Source organism: Leucopleurus acutus, assembly GCF_964270905.1.
Source record: "Leucopleurus acutus genome assembly, chromosome: 10".
Lineage (NCBI taxonomy): Eukaryota > Metazoa > Chordata > Mammalia > Artiodactyla > Delphinidae > Leucopleurus > Leucopleurus acutus.
In genome coordinates this window covers 41,997,503-42,016,160 of record NC_139153.1, presented here as the reverse complement: position 1 = coordinate 42,016,160, position 18,658 = coordinate 41,997,503, and the positions used below count along the sequence as shown (strand labels likewise).

The 18,658-nt window shown below is 50.6% G+C and overlaps 1 protein-coding gene across 2 annotated transcripts in view; it reads right to left on the bottom strand.

Annotated features, from left to right (window-relative positions):
• The window catches only part of FYCO1 (FYVE and coiled-coil domain autophagy adaptor 1), a gene marked incomplete at its 3' end in the record, with an annotated part of 83,695 nt that overhangs the window by 37,919 nt on the left and 27,118 nt on the right, over nt 1-18,658 (bottom strand). For both annotated transcript variants that reach the window (XM_082848548.1, XM_082848547.1), the window contains exons 6-14: nt 17,689-17,832; nt 14,201-14,291; nt 10,880-13,252; nt 9,731-9,823; nt 8,911-9,029; nt 6,285-6,452; nt 4,183-4,332; nt 3,206-3,417; nt 1,660-1,804 (exon numbers count right to left, since the gene is read on the bottom strand). In XM_082848548.1, the coding sequence (XP_082704674.1) occupies nt 1,660-1,804; nt 3,206-3,417; nt 4,183-4,332; nt 6,285-6,452; nt 8,911-9,029; nt 9,731-9,823; nt 10,880-13,252; nt 14,201-14,291; nt 17,689-17,832 (3,495 nt within the window). The remainder of the gene's footprint in view (nt 1-1,659; nt 1,805-3,205; nt 3,418-4,182; nt 4,333-6,284; nt 6,453-8,910; nt 9,030-9,730; nt 9,824-10,879; nt 13,253-14,200; nt 14,292-17,688; nt 17,833-18,658) is intronic.

Here is an 18,658-nt window from a genome sequence, read left to right as displayed (position 1 = left end):
TCACCTTCAAGCAAGAGAACAGAAGAGTATGGAGACATACACCTGAGCCTAAAATCTCCTGTGCTGAGAACCTTCCGAAGATTAAGTGCATCTCCTCCCATGCAGCAGAAATCCTGGATGATAAACCTGACAGCCCTTCCTCTGAACTCTGGGCAGGAATAGAGGAACAGAGGTCTCAATACAAGTCGGCAAGAGCATCACAGAACTCCCTAACTGGATGGAAAGTGAGTCAACGAACGTCTGGACACAGGAGCCATGTCAATTCTCCCTTGAGCTTCTAAACAGGCAGTGCTTTGCTGTAGGAACTGCAGTTAAGCCAGACCCCAGGGGCTGAGAAACACCGAGCAAGGCTGCCATGTAGGGGAACTTGACTTTTCCCAAGGGTCCCCTGGCTTAAACTCCTGACACTTTAATACAATAGCACTTTGTGCAGTTACTTCATATATTTAGAAACTAGCCATTGCAGAACTCTCCTCACAGGCCTTGTTGGAAAAGAGCCGGCCCAGAAAAATGACAGGGCCAATGGAGAGCCGGTTCTAAAGGACACCCCTGTGCCTGATGCTGTCCATCTGCGGCATCAGGAACATTTGGTGGGTCTGGGTCACTGATTAAGAGCAGCACAAGATACTGGTGATGGGGCAGGCACGGGATGGGGGAGGGGAAAGCACCGGGTAACAAACTTGGTTATATTTTTATTGCTTTTAGAACTTTGGGGTGGACATCCCTGGCAGTCCAGTGGTTACGACTCCCCACTTCCACTGCAGGGGGCACGGGTTCGATCCCTGCTTAGGGAACTAAGATCCTGTATGCTGCATGGCGCAGCCAAAAAAAAAAAAAAGAGGACTTCTGAGAGAAACGTCTACTTGAGACAACAGAAATTAATCTTGTGGCACCGTTACCAAGCCTGATGAGTGGTTCCAAAAGGTGAACACGGTTTTTAAAGAGCAGCGTGTTACTCTGAGCATGGCTACAGCAGCCCAGCAAACACTGCTCTCATGGGCTGAATTGTGTCCCCCCCTTAAATTCATATGTTGATGTCTTAACGCCCAGTATCTCAGAATGTGACTGTTTTTGGAGACAAGACCTAAAAGAAGTAAGTTAGTTAAAATGAGGCCAATAAGGCGAGCCCTAATCCAACCTGACTGGTGTCCTTATAAGAAGAAAAGATTAGAACACAGAGAGACATGGGTGGCACATGCATAGCGGGCATGACCATGTGAAGAGACAGGAAGACAGCAGCTGTCCGCAAGCCAAGGAGAGGCCTCAGGAAACCAAACCTGCCTTGGCCTTGCACTCCCAGGACTGTGAGAAAATAGATTTCTGTTGTTTAAGTCACCTGGTCTATGGTATTTTGTTATGGCGGCCTTAGCAGATTAATACAGTTGCCTAAGCCCAGAAAGGCCTTCCTGGAGATGCTGAAATCAGGGGGACCGCTGACAGACACGCCCAGGAACCCTCTGACAAGGCTCAACACTGACTACTCCTCGAGCCCTGGTGCTCCTCAAGGGCACCCTGCCCCGAGCACTGTTTGCAGGCACCTCCCCTTAAGCAAAGACAGCCAATCTTGCTTCCAAGCTTTCCTAATCCTTTGATAAGAAACTAATCCTTTGATAAGTGCACTTAATGAGCACTCAGGAAATGGAGGTGATGTCTACTCACTGTTCAGCCACGTTTGGGTCAAGAGAATCAGTTTCGGTGGGTGTTTCAGGCAAGGAGGAGCCGGACTCCTGTATCTGGCACAACTCCTCATCTGTGATGATGTCAAACACGGCATCGTCTGGCGGCCGGCAGTCTGTGTTAGCACCTGGGGTGCAGAGGCAGGTCGGGAGAGAAGAGAAATGCACAGTCATGGACAGTATGGGGAGGGAGTGTAGCTACATGGGACGAGCCACCAGGACACACTCTAAGTGCTCACTCAACCGACAGCTACTCTGTCCAGATGGAGAGAAATGGCTCTTGGGATGTTCCAGAAAAGCAGATGAAGGGACTACAGATGAAACTGAATGCACCATGTAAGAGATTTCTCTGAAGTCCCTTAGGCAGTGGTGTGGAAAGGTTTTAAGCTCTTACATGTTCTCTGAGGCCCTTTATTTAGAAGGAGAAAAACCTATCAAAACCTTATCAGGAAAGAACCTAACAAAAAGGTAATACTTCTGTGCTGCTGAATCCTTGCTCCAGCAGACACAGACCTCACTCATGCCTCTTTGAGAGGAGGATTCTGTCTGACCTGCATTTTCACCTCAATCCACTGAGGGGTGGAAAAGAACCTCCCTCTGCACAGCAGCCATTGTGCTTCTGACCAGGGTACTTGTGCCCAACTTTGCAGGCTACCCAGTAGGAAGGATGCTGTGCGATGCTGCTGTGCTAGTCACCCCCCACCCCGCCAACAAGCAGCCTCTTGCATGTGATGGAAAATGTGATGGCAGGCCTGAGACGAAAGAAGAAAAGACAGAAAGTAAGACAGACAGAGGAGGAGACAGGAAATGTCAGAAAGCAAAACAAGCAACCTCAGCATGCTGGCACCATGCCACCCTCTGTCGTCACTGGAACACCCACTAGTGAGCCAGGCGAGGGGAAGACTCAGCAAGAAGAACAGTTCATGGGAGTTACAAGCTCCCAGCAGGCCCTGCCGCATGGCTCCTGGTACAGGCCGTGCTTTAGAACAGACACCCACAGTCCAGTCCTGAGAGGGCAGCCTGGGCTGGTCTGCGAGGCTGTGCTGAGCAGAAGCAGCAGGAACCAAATCCCGCTTCCTTTTACTGAGCTGAGTGAGAGGACATGAAGGAGAATATATCCTTCTTGGCCGCCGAGAGAGAATGTGAGCTACAGGGAGACAGGGAAGGATGTGCTCGTTTCCACACTCAACTCCTGGCCTTTGGTTACCCTGAAGGAGAGGGCTGGATATGGGGCTGGGCCCCTGGGAGACAGCGTTTTCCAAAGCTGTGGGTCCACTGGTGGTGTGAGTTGAGAAGTAAACAGACACCACGTTAAATAACACTGAATCATATCAGGAGAAAGTTATTCCCTTTTCAATTCTCCTTCAATCCTAATTACATCAGAAAGAAAGTCTCAGATTGGTGGTACTACCTTTTTAGTGCCTAAGTTTGGAAAACACTGAACTACACATGTTCCAGCTAAGCAGCCACAGTGGGGTAGCGGTGAGGGTGGCACCTGGAGAACACCGAGGGCAGTGGCGGAGCCTGACCTTGGCCTCCGGTGGCCTGGGGTGCGGCCTGGGCTGGTGACCGGGCGGGGCTGGGCTCTCCCTGGCTGGTGCCCGAGCTGGTGCTGTCGGGGGACTCGGGGCCCTCGCTCAGCTTCTGGAAGCAGGCCTGGCAGCAGCGCTCCTTCTTGCCGCTGTGCTTGCTCACAGCGTAGTTGTTGCAGCAGTAGTAACAGAAGATGTGGCCGCATACCCTGGGGACGGCACAGGCACGGGCCCTGAGGACGCTGCACTAGAGGTCTCGAGTGACCTGCTTGGGACCGGAACCGGGCTCTGTTCTGGGCTCTGGACGCCACATGGCTCGTCAGACCTGGCTCTGCCCCCACTCTAGAGTGGGGCCTGAAGGCCTATCTCATAAGATTCCAAAAAAGCCATCTTGGTAAGCCTGATGGGAGACACGTTTACTTCCTAGGGTCCTGGGAGGCAGGCCGAGCCCCCTTCCCTAACGCAACGATGCAGGTGTGCATTCTAGGCCTCGGGGGCTGGGCTCTAAGAGACCACAGACCCCATCCCCCTGTGCTGACCGTTCTCCATCTGTCCCCACCCCAACTCAAGATTCATTCCTGCCTGCCCTTCTTTGGGCCCTGGGGGGTGTGGGGGGGTCTCTGCTCTGTGTTCCTCTGGTGAAGCCTCAGCCCCTGCTCTCTCTGGGTTTCATTTCCCCTCTGACCCCTGCAGGCCAAGAGAGGGCCAGAGGTTGGGTCTCTGGGTGCTCTACATCCCTGTGGGTCCCCTTAACTCTGCCTACACCCCCTGTATTAAACTCTCTTCCCTTTCAGGGATCCCCGAGTGTCCTGCTGAGACCCTGCCTAACATACCCTCCTCAACTGGTTCCCTCGAAACTAAGAGGCAACGTGCTCTTCCTAGACAGTTGGCTGCGGTGCCAACGCCTGCCACGGCGTCCTCGTTCAGAGGCGTCTGCCCTAGTGCTGGGCCCTGCCCGCAAGCCGCCTGCTGACCTGCAGTGGTGCCGCCGCACCATCCAGCTGAACTCCCGCTTGCAGTCAAAGCAGTAGTTCGCCTCCGTGTCCCCCAGCCACCTCTCCTCAGCACTGAGCTTCTGTTGGAATTCCAGGGCGTCTGACTTCTGCCAGAGAGCATCCTTGTCCCTGGGAAAAAGCCGCATTAGAAAAATAGAAGAAAGAATCCATGAAAACAATAGAATTATCTCTGGTTCATTTCAAAAGACTGCTTCCGAATTTCCCAAAACACAAGGAGAATTCACTTTTACCTTGGAAATAAACCCCCAGTCTAGGTCTCCTCTGTCACCCCACACCAGTCCCAGACTCAGCAGGAGCCTCCCAACGTGTTAAGTCCTCATCTGACACCACACTGTGTGAAGGTACAGGGGGGTCTGTGATGTCCATAAAAGGCTCTGGCAACTGCAAAGACCTGCTGGCACTGACAAGGGCCACCAGCTGCTCAGATGTCTAAATGACGGTGCATGTAGCCAACGGGAGTTTAAGCTGTCACGTGCTGCCACAATTACATGACCGTCTGTGTGCTGTGAGCCCAAGAATCCAAATCTTAAATGTGCTCGGGATCCTTCATGTTTTTATGGTTTAAGTAACAATTAATGGAGGAGAGCCAAGCTTTTCCAGCCTGAAAATCCGATGGGATGTTGACCTCCTCCACTCCTTAGAGAGACAGCACAGCCACTACAGGAAGCAAACACACTGAAAAAAGTGGCAGGCTTTTCAGGAAGCTCTGGCAGCACCTGAATGTGCCTGATGCACCAGGGAAGATGTGTATAAAGCCTTCCTTAAAACTGCTGTTAACTTTCGGGGCTATAGGAAACACAGAGGATGGAAGAACATGTTAAATGACACCATGGGCATGCAATCAGCAAAGTCCAGGCTATGGGAAACTCTACCAGATGAATGGCCTGCTTTCTTTAAAAGTAAACTGCAAAGGAAAAAAAAAGAGAGTGAGATGGTGGGGGAACCATGACTAAGTAAGAGAGATCTAAGAAACATATCACCATGCAATGTATAGACCTAATATAGATACTAATTAGAAAAACCTATAAAGCAATTAGAAAAATTTCAAACTAGACTAGACACTTGATGATATTGGGAATTAGTTAATTTTCAAACGCGGTAATGATGCTGTGGTTGTTTAAAATAGAGTCCTTGTGTTGGAGAGGTACGTATCAGGATACTTGTGGATGAAATGACAGGATGTCTGGGATTTGCTTCGAAATAATCTGAGGAGGTGGGGGAAATGGGTAGGACTCTTGGATGATACAAGACTGGTCAAGAGCTGAATAATGTTGAAGCTGGGTGACAGGTACACAGCAGTGCATTTTGCTATCCTATTTTTGTATTTTTGAAAATTTCCGGGACTTTCCTGGAGGTCCAGTAGTTAAGACTCCGCGTTTCCACTGCAGGGGGCGTGGGTTTGATCCCTGGTTGGGGAACTAAGATCCCATAAGCAGCCAGGCGCAGCCAAAAATAATAATAATTCCATACAGAAACCTTTCAAAACTTTTTGAATGAGTTGTCAACATTTAAAAGTCAGACCAATTTCACATAAAAATTCAGATTTCCACCTTCTCTTAAGAAGTAAGGTGACTTGGCAACCCTGGACTCGATGCCTGCGGGGCAACAGTCAGCAAGAGCAGAGCAGGTCATGTCCTCCTGTTTCTCAGAGCCCCGTCCTGGCCCGGTTCACACATTTACATCACTGTCTGCTACCTGCAGGCACTGGAGTTTGGGGGCCCAGGTGCTGGGGAGAGTGGGACGGAGGAGAAGGAGACAAGGGCTCACGAGAGAGGGACAAGGGAATAGAGAAGTCCCTGAGGATATTAAACATCTTTGATTGTCACTCTTGCGGCTGAGCACACGGAGATTTTGAAAACAGCATAGCAATAAGAAAACACGGACCAGGTGCAAGGCTGCCAAGGGCCTGAGCAGACCCTGTTCACGTGTGCGGGCGCTTACAACAGAACACAAGCAGACAGGGGCCCATTTCCCTCGAAGAGTCCTTTCAAGAACAGTTGCACTTCTTTAAAGAAAAGCCAAGCTTGGGGGCAGCCCCTGGCCCCTTGTTTGATACTCACCTGAGCAGCTCTATCAGCCGCTCCTCCAGGAACTTCTTCGTTCTATTCAGGTCATCCAGGTCAGCAAGCATCTTCTGGTCATTCTTTTCCCTGTCTGTCGCCTCCTGGCAGAGTCTGTTGTAATACTCCTGGATCTTTGTCGTGGCTTTTTCAAGTTCCTTCTGGGTCCTGGTGGAGGAGTAGTAAGTTTTCCTTATTACCCACTACTTCCAGCTTCCCCCGTGCCTCTGGGCTAACCCAGGCCTCTAATGGGGGGTCCTGCTGCCCTACCAGGCTTTCCCCTTCATGGGGGGAGCCCCTTGGCACAGCCCCACTCACAGGCTGTACACTCTCTTAAGCCTTCGAAACTTCCCGCACACACCCAAACTCTTCACACACCACCACCCCTCACGACAAATACAAGGCACATTTGGGAGAGGAGGCTGAGCTCAGGTCACTAGGAGCACCCCACGTGTGTCAAACTCTGTACCACTTGGTTCTTGGGCAGAGACTGAGGTTTTGAGAGGAGCCCAACGGGTTAAGTACATGGGCTGGTGATGGCAGTACACACAAGAGGAAAAAGGAGCCAGGAGAGAAAGAACAGAGGCGTAGCTTCCTGGAGATGACCACACAGAGAAGCGTCTATCTTCCATGTGTCTTTGGGACTCTACACGTGGGGCTTGGCATGGGGCACACGGCAGGCACTCAATCTACACTGCGAGGCGTTCAACGTGACAACGCTGAGGCCTAAGGAATCCTGTTCTGGGTGCTTTGGAGCCTCAAGCTGCAGCGGGGGGGCCGGATGAACCACTGTCTTCCCGCCCTTGCCCACTTCTCTTTCAGCTCACCTGTCCCCTAAGGCAGTGGTTTTCCAAGGATGCCTTATAAAGCAAGGCATTCATAACAGCTCCATTAAAACAGAGGGCTGTGCAAGACCAATGAATCTGTATCTAATCCAGCCTTTCCATGTCCAGTATAAAGTTGTCAGGAGGTTGTTGTTTACTAGACACTGTCCTCCAAAATGATCTCGGGTACACACACACACACACACACACACAGAGTTATAGCATTAAAAAGAATGCCACCAACTTCGGAGGTTCTACTTAAATTGTCACGTGAACACCACCTGGCTAAGGGAAGCCAGAGTCCTATAGGATTCAAACTCTGTAAGGAGTCAGCTGAGAAGGGTCAGATGAGAAAAAATGTACATTGAGGTTACTAAACATCCAGCGTGGTCTGGATCTCCCATTGAGCCTGGGCCCAGGCCTAGAAGCAGATGGTAGGAGATGGGTGGAAAAGTTAAAGCCTCGGGAGAATTTGGTGTGTCTGTTTTTGCTGGGAGCACACATGCGATCAGGCCCCAGCACCCCCTGTTGTAATACTCCTGGATCTGTATTACTGTATTACTGTATTACCTGTATTACTCCTGTAATACTCCAGTTTGGCCCCATCACCAGAGAGTGGGCTGATGATGCTCACAACTCCGGGTGGCCCCCAAGCCTGAAGATGAAGAGGTCTCGGGGGTGGACACAGGTAGGGCCATACTTTAAGGTTAAAAAAAAATTATGATGGAGCTTCCCTGGTGGCGCAGTGGTTGAGAGTCCAACTGCCGATGCAGGGGATGCGGGTTCGTGCCCCGGTCCGGGAAGATCCCACATGCCGCGGAGCGGCTGGGCCCGTGAGCCATGGCCGCTGAGCCTGCGCGTCCGGAGCCTGTGCTCCGCAGCGGGAGAGACCACAACGGTGAGAGGCCCGCGTACCGCAAAAACAAACAAACAAACAAAAAAAACCCATTATGATGAAAGGGCGACAGCACGATGTGCTTTCCACAGACACAGCACCAGAGAGTCTCCAGGAAGACAAGCCGATCCTGCTCCCTGGCTCGCTCACTCACTCTCAGATGAGCTCGCGAGAACCTCACACCTAACCCCGCAGCCTCTCATTTCAGAGAGGAAATGAAGAACTCAAGTCAAAACACACGCAGGGAAAACATGCACACACAATACTCTCACACCAGTACCCTAAAATAAAACAAAACAAAACACTAAACTATCTGTCTATATATTTTTTAGGGTAGTTGTTGAGACAAAGACTCTGGAGCCAAATGTTCTGAGTTCCAATCCTGTCATCACCACTTACACACTGTGTGACCCTGGGCAAGTGACTTCACTCCTCTGAGCCTTGTTTTCCTCATCTATGAAATGGGATAAATAATAATACCATCCTCACAGGACCGTTGGGAGGATTAAATGGGCAAATAAATACCAAGTATTTAAAACGGTACCTGCCACATTTTAGGCATTACTTAAATGTTTGCTGTTAGTAGTACCATGATTATCTCCCAGCTTTTACTTCATTTTAGTTTTACCAAAGCATGAAGTTACTGAACTGAAATATGCCCTGCTAGAGATAAGACAATGGAATTAAGAGAAAGGGTCTCTGCAGCCTCCTATAGGCTTGTGACAGGCAGCTTGCCAAGGTTCTCCGTGGCATGCTTCTGACATAAGCACTTTATGAGTCTGTGGCTTTTCTTGCAAAAGGGCTTCTTTAACCTGATATGAGTGGTTGACTTTCTAAATGACTGTACCAAACACCCCCTCCCTTGAGGACTCTCCCAATGGCCGCGTGGGTGGACTGTGTAACTAACCTGTCCAAGTCTTGGCGCAGGGCGGCCCCCTCCTCATCCTTTCTCAGCATGGCGGCCTGGCACTCAGCAAGGTGCTTGCCGGTGCAGCTCAGCTTCTCCGCCGCATCGGCCTGGGAAGCCTGGCACAGGACAGCAGGGAGAAGACGCTCGGTTGCAGAAGCCCATGCAAGATGCCACCAAGTGACTGGCATGTTCCCCACCCCATCTGGCTGGCGCACTTCTAACAGGAGGGGCTTTTGTCTGTTTTTAAGTTCAAGAAACCATGAACTAGTATGTGTGTGGAGTATGACAGACTCCCATTTGTAATTATGTCCCTCAAGCATCAGCTGCAACCTGTTGTGGTGGCTGGTGGGGCAGCAGGTATCAGAATCTCCGGGGTGGGGGTAGAGGTGGGGTGGCAGGGTACAGGAGTCACTGAAAAAAGTCACTGCCATGAAAACGGGTTTCAGTCCCACCCCTGCTCTGGCTCACGTCAGAAACACTGACTTGGAGAACATCTGCAGAGAGGGATGACTTATTTCCTTTCCATAAGACACAGGGGCGGTGAAAAGCACACTTGACAGCTCTAGCCAGGTGTTCAGGGAGTGGAAGAGCCATGACAGAGACTCAGGTTGTCTACAAAGGTGAGCTGACGGCAGCTTTAGCCAGGGCACTGGAACTCCTGCAGGGAGGCCTCTCTGATGGTCCAATGAAAGCCAAGCCACATCCCCTTCCTCGACAGGCCCACAACCTGGGAGTGGAATGACCAGGTGAACGATGGGCCGGCCGCTGCTCAGGGCTCACAGGAGCACCTCCCCTGGGCCTCAGGGGCCAGGCTTACCTTCAGCTTCCCCACAGCCTCCTCGGCAGCCTGTAGCTGCCGACCTTGCTCCTCCAACTGGCCCCTGAGGCTCCTGCATTCTTCACTGGAGGTCTGGAGAGGATGAGAAAGGGATCAGAAAAGTGGGGTCCTTGTTCTGAGACTCCCTCGGCCCCACTCCCCCAAAATGGGTAAAAACAAGCTACCTCTCTCTTTTTCTCCCAAACTCAATAAACTTTGGGCTTCCCTGGTAACACAATCTCGTCAAGCCAAGAGACTTAAGCTTGGCCCCCAAACTTAGAATTTCATTTCTGCCAAGGAAAGGTGGAGTATGAGCCACATGGAACTGCAAGGGGTGGGGTCACACAAGGTGGGAGGCACATCTGTGGGAACGCAATAGTTGCCTAAGAGAGAGGTCAGGAGTGGTCTGAGTGCACAGACCCAGAAGCAAACAGATACATCAGAAGCCAAAGCCCCGTAGATGTCTGCCTGTGTCCTCACTCTTAACTCTTTCTCTGCAGTTCAAGACACGTGGTAAACGCTGTTCTCATAAGCTTGTCTATCCCAAGGGCTCTGTGAAAACGAATTGAGTTGGTTTCCTACAACTGCTCTGCTATCAGGAGGCACCTGAAGGGACAGAGAATCCAGGGACAGGACTCGAGGCAGTCAGGAATTCACATGCCAAAAGGGGCTGAACAAGTACATAAACGAGTACAAGGAAAACAGCAGAGGATGCACGCTTCCTTAAAGTGGGCAGTCCCCACCCAGCTCCTGCTGACTGCTGCCACGTAGGAATGAGAGCACAGGCTTTAGGAACTCCGAAGATTTCAAAAGAAGTCCAAAAACTGAATCTATAAACACCCTGCTCTTGAAATGTTGGCTACTAAGTTAAAAAAAATTCTGTGTGGGCCAAACTTGTCTGTAATGGCCTTAAATTTAGACGTCTGGGTTAAGGCATCCCTCTCCAATGCTGTGTCCCTAACATGTTCCTGCAGGGAGAAGGATGCTGTGAGCTATGACACCAGGATGAGGCCATGTTGGCCTGGGCCCCCAGGACATTCTTGGGCCCTCATGTGCCACCTGGCCCAAGGTGCATCCCAACCACTCATGGACCCACCAGGCCCTGCTGCAGGAGACAAGTGCAGCTCAGACGGTCAAGGTGAGGGTTACCTTAAGTCTGCTCTGGTAGTCCATGATCTCGGTGCTCAGCTGGAACTTGAGGGTGTCGAGCTCCTGGCGTGCAGTCTCCCGGATGCTCTGGGCCTGCTGCTCGGCCTGGGCCAGCTGGGCCTGCAGGCCAGGCAGTGAGCCAGCTGCCTCCTCAGCTGCCTTCAGCTTCCCCTGCAAGCTCTCCTTCTCTTGCCGCAGCCCTGCCACTTGGTGTTCCAGGCCCTCCCGCTCCTTGGAGGCTGCCTCTTTGGCATCCTGGAGCTCCTGCGTGGCGCGGGCCAGCGCCCCCTCCAGCGGCTCTTTCTCCGCGGTCAGCGCGCAGACCTGGATGCCGAGCTCGGCCATATCCGTGTTGGCCCGGTGCGGCTGCTCCTGCAGCTCAGCAGGTTCTAGCTGCGCCTCCTCGGAGCTGCCTGTTGCCTGGGACAGCTCCTCCCACACTACTTGGAGCTCCTCCCTCCGCTGGGCCTCTCCGGCCCTCTCCTCCTGCAGCGCCCCTTCACGCTCCGAGCACTGCACCAGCTCCTGAACGTGGGCCCTGGTGAGGGCTTTGTTCTGCTCCTTCAGTTGCTGCACGAGGGCCTTGTGCTCCCTCAGAGCGGCCTCGGCCACGCTCAGCTGGCTCTGCACCTTCTCCCGGTCACCCAGGGCTGCCTGCAGCTTGGCCTGGAGGTCCAGCACCCCAGCCTGCAGTCTCTGGGCCTCCCCCTGATGGCTCTCCAGCTGCGCCTGAGACAGGGCCAGCTGGGCTGCTAGCTCCTGGGACGCGTGGTCTTGAGGAGGGTTGAACCCCTGTTGGCTTTTGTCTGCCGTGAGGGTCTCGATCAGCTGGGTCTGCTGGCGGCACCGGTCCTCAAGCGCCCTGACCTCCCCAGCCCGGGCCTCCGCTAGCTGCCGGCACTGCTCCACCTGCTCCCGCAGCTGTTGGCATTCGGCCTCCTTGCTTTGCAGGGCAGCCTCCTTCTCAGCCACATGGGCCCTCATGGTCTCCTTGGCCTTCTTCACAGCCAGGAGGCTTGCCTCCATCTGGTCTCCCATGTGCCGGATGCTGGCCTGCTCTGACTGCAGGGAGGCCAGGGAGCCCTGGATGGCCGCCTCCCGCTGCTGCAGCGCTTGATAGTCAGCCTGCAGGGCCTGAAGCTTATCCTCCAACAGCTGGTTGCGCTCCACCACATTCTGCAGCTCCTTCTCCAGCTCCCTGTTGGCCTGCTGGAGCTTCTCCTGGCTGGCCCCTTGCATCTTGGGATTGTCCACCTGTCCCTCCCACAGGCCCCTCTGTTCCTCCTCCAGCTTCTCACAGGCCTGCTGCAGGGTGGGGCTCAGAGCCTCGTGCTCTGCAGCCGCCACAGGCAGATCTGGGCCTGACTGCGCAGCAAGTCGCTCCAGCGTCCCCACCCTCTGGCTGAGGCGGTCTTTGTCCTGGATGAGCTGCTTCTTCTGCTCCTCCAGGTCACTCACGTGCTGGCTCACCTGGGCCAGCTGGGTCTCCAGGAGCTGCAGCTGCCGCGTCAGGGACCTGGCCTCCTGCTCCAGCAGCCCCTTTTCCTCCTGCCGCCGCTGCTCCTCTCGCCTCCCCTCCGCAAGCTCTTCTTCCAGGGAGCTCAAGTGGGCCAACGACTCGTGCAGCTGACGCTGGAGCTGGGCTGCCTCCTGCCCCTTCCTGGACAGCTCTTCCCGGAGCGGGGCCATCTCCTCCACCAGGCGCTCCAGGCTGGCCCGGGCCTCCTCCTTCAGCTGCAGCTCTTTGGCCAGCTGCTCCAGCTGGGTGCTCTCCCTTTCCAGGAGCTTCTCCCCCAGCTCCTGAGTCTCCAGGGGCGAGTCACTGGGGATGCGCTTTTGTCGCCCCTTTGCGTCCAGTGCCATGTCAGCCTTCTGCTCGGCTGCACTCAGCTGGTCTGGGACATCAGCTGAGCACTGGTCCTTCCTGCCCAGGGAGTCACGTGTGGCCTCGAGCTCCCGAGCCAGGGGCTGCAGTAGGGACTCCAGCCGCCGCAGGGCTGAGAGGTAATCCTCCTCCTTCTCCGAGGCCCCCAGCTCCAGGGCCTGCAGGCACGTCTGCAGCTCCTTCACAGTGTTCTGTGTGGCCTGGGTGACTTCCCACTGCTCCTGGAGCGCGGCCACCACACCGGCGAGGCGAAGGTTGTCCTCAGCGGCGGCGCGGCCCCTCTCTCTCTCTGCCTGCAGCTGCTCTCCATGCAGGCTGACGGCCGCCCTCAGCTCCTGGTTCTCTCTTTCCCGCTGCTGCATCTGCTCCTTCAGCTGCTTCTCCCGCACCTCCAACTGGTCCAGCTCTAGCCGCAACTCGTCAAAGCCCTCCAGTGCCTCATGGTTTAAGGGGTTGCTCAGGTCAAGGTGGGAGGTCATCTCCTGAGTCTGAGGAGGAAACACGAAAAACAAGTGGCTTGGGTATGAAGCTACATTGCTGCTTGGCAAAGCTTTAGAAGTTAATGAGAACAGAAGTAAAAATACAGCAATTACATGACCTAAGCTTAGTCTATCGAGCTATTCAAAGGACTGGGATCCCTTTGCTCAAAGCATATGCCAGAGGAGGTCAGTAGCACATCCTAAAATATGATGCAACGCCACATGTGTGAGCTCCACTGAGACCCAGAACTTGCGTTTCCCATTCAGCCTCCTGTAGCTTTGGTAACATAATGGATGCTGGCTCTTAGAGAAATGATGTTACATGTAAACTACTGCTTCCCCATTGCACCCTACCCACAATTCCTGTTGCAATTAAATCACAAAATAGGGTAAAAATGCTACTTATACTGATTAGTCTTATTTTGCTTTGCTGATTAATTTCAGTGTTCTTTTCCATTAAACTATACGATACATTCACATTTCTAACAAAATTAATGAAACTGACCTGACGCACTAACGTTTACTGAGCGCTAGCCTGTGCCAAGTCCTTAAGCACTGTGCGTGTGTGCCCTCATTTACTCCCTACAACCACCTTACAGGCTGGTATGAGATTGTACAGATGAGAGAGCTCAAGTTTCGACAGGGTAAGTCACCTTCCCAGGGTCACACAGGGGGCAAGTGACAGTCAGGATTTGACCTTGCCACTTTTAATCACAGTGCCAAACCACTTCTTCTGAAACACTTTAAAAACCTTTTAAAAGAATTTAGTTTTTAAAAGGCCTAAATTCCTTTTGGTTATAAAAACCTGGACTCGAGGAAACAGTGGGTAGGACTGAGGGGTTATATCGCTCCGGTTGGAACACCAGGCATCTGAGAACATCCCCCTGAGCTGGGAGGGGCAAGAACATGCCCTGGTTGACATGACAGAGAGGGAGTCCCCAGCCTTCTTGTCATTACCTGCAGGTAGCTGCTCACCAAACTGCTCATGCTGGAGCTTCGGCTGGGGGGTCTCCAAAGGTAAGCAGAAGAGCCAGTGCCCAGGGTCCTCCTGCGGGGCCACAAAACAGACATGCTTGCATCAGAGCAGGGAACACACACACATACACACACACTCGGGGAGGCCTTGGTTGTCACTAGACAACCAGGTGGTGGTAGCGGCAGTGCCCTCCCAGGTTCAGTAAGAAGGCAAAATCCAACAATTTCCACCAAAGAACACATTCAGGTTGGTCGTAGCAGCTGGACCCCGCTGTTGAAGTCTAAGCATGATGGCTTTGCTCTCACTGCCAAAAAGGAACGAAGTGAACATAGTATTTCCCAGTTTTTAGTTTAAGTTTTCCTAGAACCTTCGATGCCAGCTATAACTTGTCTACCAGGGAGGAACCAACAACAGTCAGTCTGGTAAATAAAGGTCACGCTGTGCTTCAGGCCTTGAGGTCACTGCTTTACGTTATGTTACACGAGTAATGTGGCTGGAAGACCTCTTCCGGTTCACACACGACATTTCCCTCACTGCAGAAAGTTCTATTTGATGGCGCTAGTCATTGCAAACGAAACACACTTTTACTTAACGACCAGAATCTTCTCCTTAATCTGCAATTATTGCATTTTAAACCTTGTTAGTCTCCACAACCCAACAACTGCACTTCTCAGTATCTACCTGAAAGACAGTCACATATGTGCATAAGGTGACGTGTGGGGATGCTCCTGGCAGCACTGTCGTGGTGGAAAAAGCAGAACCTTTCTAACTCCACATCACTAGAGAAACAGATAAATTGTTTACTCACACAATGGAATACTCTATGCCACAGGTTGGCAATCTTTTTTTGTAAAGGGCCAGATAGTGAATATTTTCGGTTGGCAAGCCTTACGGGCTCTGTCACAATTCAACTCTGCCACTGTAGCATGAAAGCAGCCATAGACAATAGGTAAATGAAGGTGTGTTACACATGGCCCTGTGGGCCGTGGTTTGCCAGCCCTACTCCACATCTATAGAACTCCCTGTACAAACACAGATAAAAATCTCAAAACAATGTGGAATGAAAAAAGCAACCTTCAAAAGTATAGCCATCTCATGATTCAATCAATGTAGCAAATTAAAAATATATATATAAAATACAACTATACATACATAATATTTACAGGCACATGTAGTGAAACACAAAATATTTGGGAATGACATGCATTAACTACAGGGTTGTAATTACTTCTAGAAAGGGAGAAAAGGAGAAAGGATGGCCGTGGGGTGGGGCTTTATTGGGATCTATAATATTTTATTTCTTTAAAAAAAAAGGTATCAGACATAACAAAAAAATCCCACAAGAACCAGCTTGAAGGGACTTTGACTGGCCAAATATAAGGCACCTTAAGGTTTAAAATAATTACAGTGACAGAATATAACCTATTGAAAAAAATAAGAATCCACGAGTCAATACTGCTATAAATGAATAAATAGATGGGGAAGAAGGAAAAGATCTTCCTTACAATAGAATGCCAACTATTAGTGTAGAAGGAATGATGGAGTCAGAAAATCACTCTGGTAACCATGATAGTAACTGATTCAGGAAAGAGTTACCAGATGCTAAAACTAACAGGAGGGAGATTTAAAAGAAACAGGATAAAAACCTAGTCTCAGGCTTCCCTGGTGGCGCAGTGGTTGAGAGTCCGCCTGCCGATGCAGGGGACACGGGTTCATGCCCCGGTCCGGGAAGATCCCACATGCCGTGGAGCGGCTGGGCCCGTGAGCCATGGCCGCTGAGCCCGCGTGTCCGGAGCCTGTGCTCCGCAACAGGAGAGGCCGCAACAGTGAGAGGCCCGCGTACCCGCCAAAAAAAAAAAACCAACAAAAAACCTAGTTTCAAAATGTCTTCCCATAAGATACATATTAATTACAAACAGAGAAACAGTAACTTTAGGAGAAACCTGGCTAACACCACCTTAACCAAATGATCATGGTTAACCTTGTAAGTAATGAAACAAACCAACATCCTGTGTCTCTGGGTACAACGTGCTGAGGACACAACACCTCAGGTATTTCTGCCAAAAATGCTTAATCTGAATCCAATAATGAGAAAACACTAGACAAACTCAAATTAAGGAACATTTTACAAAATAACTGGCCTGTACTTTTCAAAAATGTCTGTGCAAAGAGAAGAAACTGTTCCAAATGAACAAGGACTAGGGAGACCCAACAATTCACTGACATGTGATCCTGGATTATAAAAGACATGTCTGGTGTAATTCTTAAAATTTGAACACAGTCTGTAGATTAGACAGCAGTATTGTATCAATGTTCTGTGATTTTAACAATTGAACTGAGGTTATATAGATATCCCTGACTTTAGGAAAGGATGTCCCTGATTTTAGGAAATACACGATGAAGTACTTAGAAGTAAAGGGGAATCAGGTCTGTAACTTGTACTCAAATGGTGCAGGAAATAAACCAACATGTTTACATAAAGATAAAGAACGATAAGAAATTCCCTGGCGGTTCAGTGGTTAAGACTCCACGCTTCCACTGCAGGAGGCGCAGGTTCAATCCCTGGTGGGGGAACTAAGATCCCACATGCCACGTGGCACGGCCGGAAAAAAAAAACAAAGAGAATAGAGAGAGAAAGAATGATTAAAACGTTTGTAGTAAAATACTGATAACTGGGGAATCAACGTGAATGAGTACCGTGTACTATTTTTACAACTTTTCTGTAAGTCTGAAATGATTTTAAAATTGAACACTTCTAAAAATGACACGAAGTAAATATGGCAAAAATGTTAGCTCTTAAATCCTGGTGGTTGGCAAATGGGTTCCATTATAGTCAGTATTTTTTCCTCCATAGAAAGAAGTCCCTAATAAGAAATACAAAAATTGGAAAAAACCCAAAACAAAACACCACCTTATTAACAGAAAGCAAAACAAAACAAAGAATGCTGGACTTGAGTTTAACTCAAGTCTAGTACCCTGGCCCTGCTGCCTGCCAGCTATGTGAATCTAGGCAAGTCCCTCCACTCTCTGAGCCTGTTTCCTCAGCACCTTGCTCCTGGAACAGTTGTGAGGATGCAGTTAGACAGTGTGTGAGTACTGGTACTGCTCCCTCTCTTACTGGCCTCCACGATAACTGTATCTATGAGAACATATTGGGGAAAAGCCCACTTGCTCCCCGCTTGCTCCCACACCAAGCCCCTTAACACATCTGAAAACCTTGGGTTTCACATATGCGTCTCCACTGACTCATGCCACCTGGCCAGTTAGGTTAGTTTAAGGTTGGAGCCTCCAGATGCTATCGCTAGTCACGATTCAACCAAGTCTGTAAAATTAGCAAGGATAAGAGTTGCAAAGCTACAGGTAATTTACTGCATGAGCAAAACTGCTTTGAGTAGACTGGTGGCAAGCTTCAAAACTTCAAACATCTCTTTCCGCTCTTTTCAACCAAGCAATTAATTCTTCAAGGTACCTGGCAAACGTCGGCCAGGCAGCATCCAGGTCATAGCCCCTCGATGCCAGGTCAAACTGGATGTCGGTCAGCTCGTAGAGTTGGCCCACGATGTCAGAGCTCAGCTTTGGCTTCAGAAAGGGGCTCCTTGCGTAGTACCAGTCACTGCAGGGAAACACAAAAAGGGGTCAAGTACAGGAGTACATAAAGAAAGGCAAGAAATCAGTCCTCCCAGTAAGGCTCTGCCTCATCAAATTCCAACTCAGATAACTAAATTAATTAAAGACAGACACATACACATACACCCCAATTTGATTTTCACTGTAGGAGCACATAACTCTCAAATAAGTTTGCTCTTCTTCAGGGAAATTACTGAAATGAATTATATGCTTATTTGTTTATTATTTATATCATACCTATTTCCAAATGAATGCGAGAAACCTTAAATCTGAATTACTGTCCAAGAAAAGGCAGTTGTAGGGGAAAGAACACTTTTTTTTTTTTTTTTTGCGGTACGCGGGCCTCTCACTGCTGTGGCTTCTCCCGTCGCGGAGCACAGGCTCCGGACGCGCAGGCTCAGCAGCCATGGCTCACGGGCCTAGCCGCTCCGCGGCACGTGGGATCTTCCCAGTCCGGGGCACGAACCTGTGTCCCCTGCATCGGCAGGCGGACTCTCAACCACTGTGCCACCAGGGAAGCCCCAGAACACTTCTTTTTTCAAAGAAAATCTTGTCTTCTATCCCCTCCAGAGAACTCAATACGGGACACTGAACTCACTGCTAATTTCTGTCCAGACACCAACATAGAAGCCAAGGAACAAAACATCTCCATTTGGAAGTGGTAGTTGTTTCACTTCACGTGAAGCAATAAGAATTAAAAAGACAACACTGATGAGTTTAATGAGCTACTCGGCTGAACTGGGATACACTGGGAGTCAAGCTGTTTATGACAGTTTTCACCAAACATCGCAACAAAATAACCTTCAAATCAA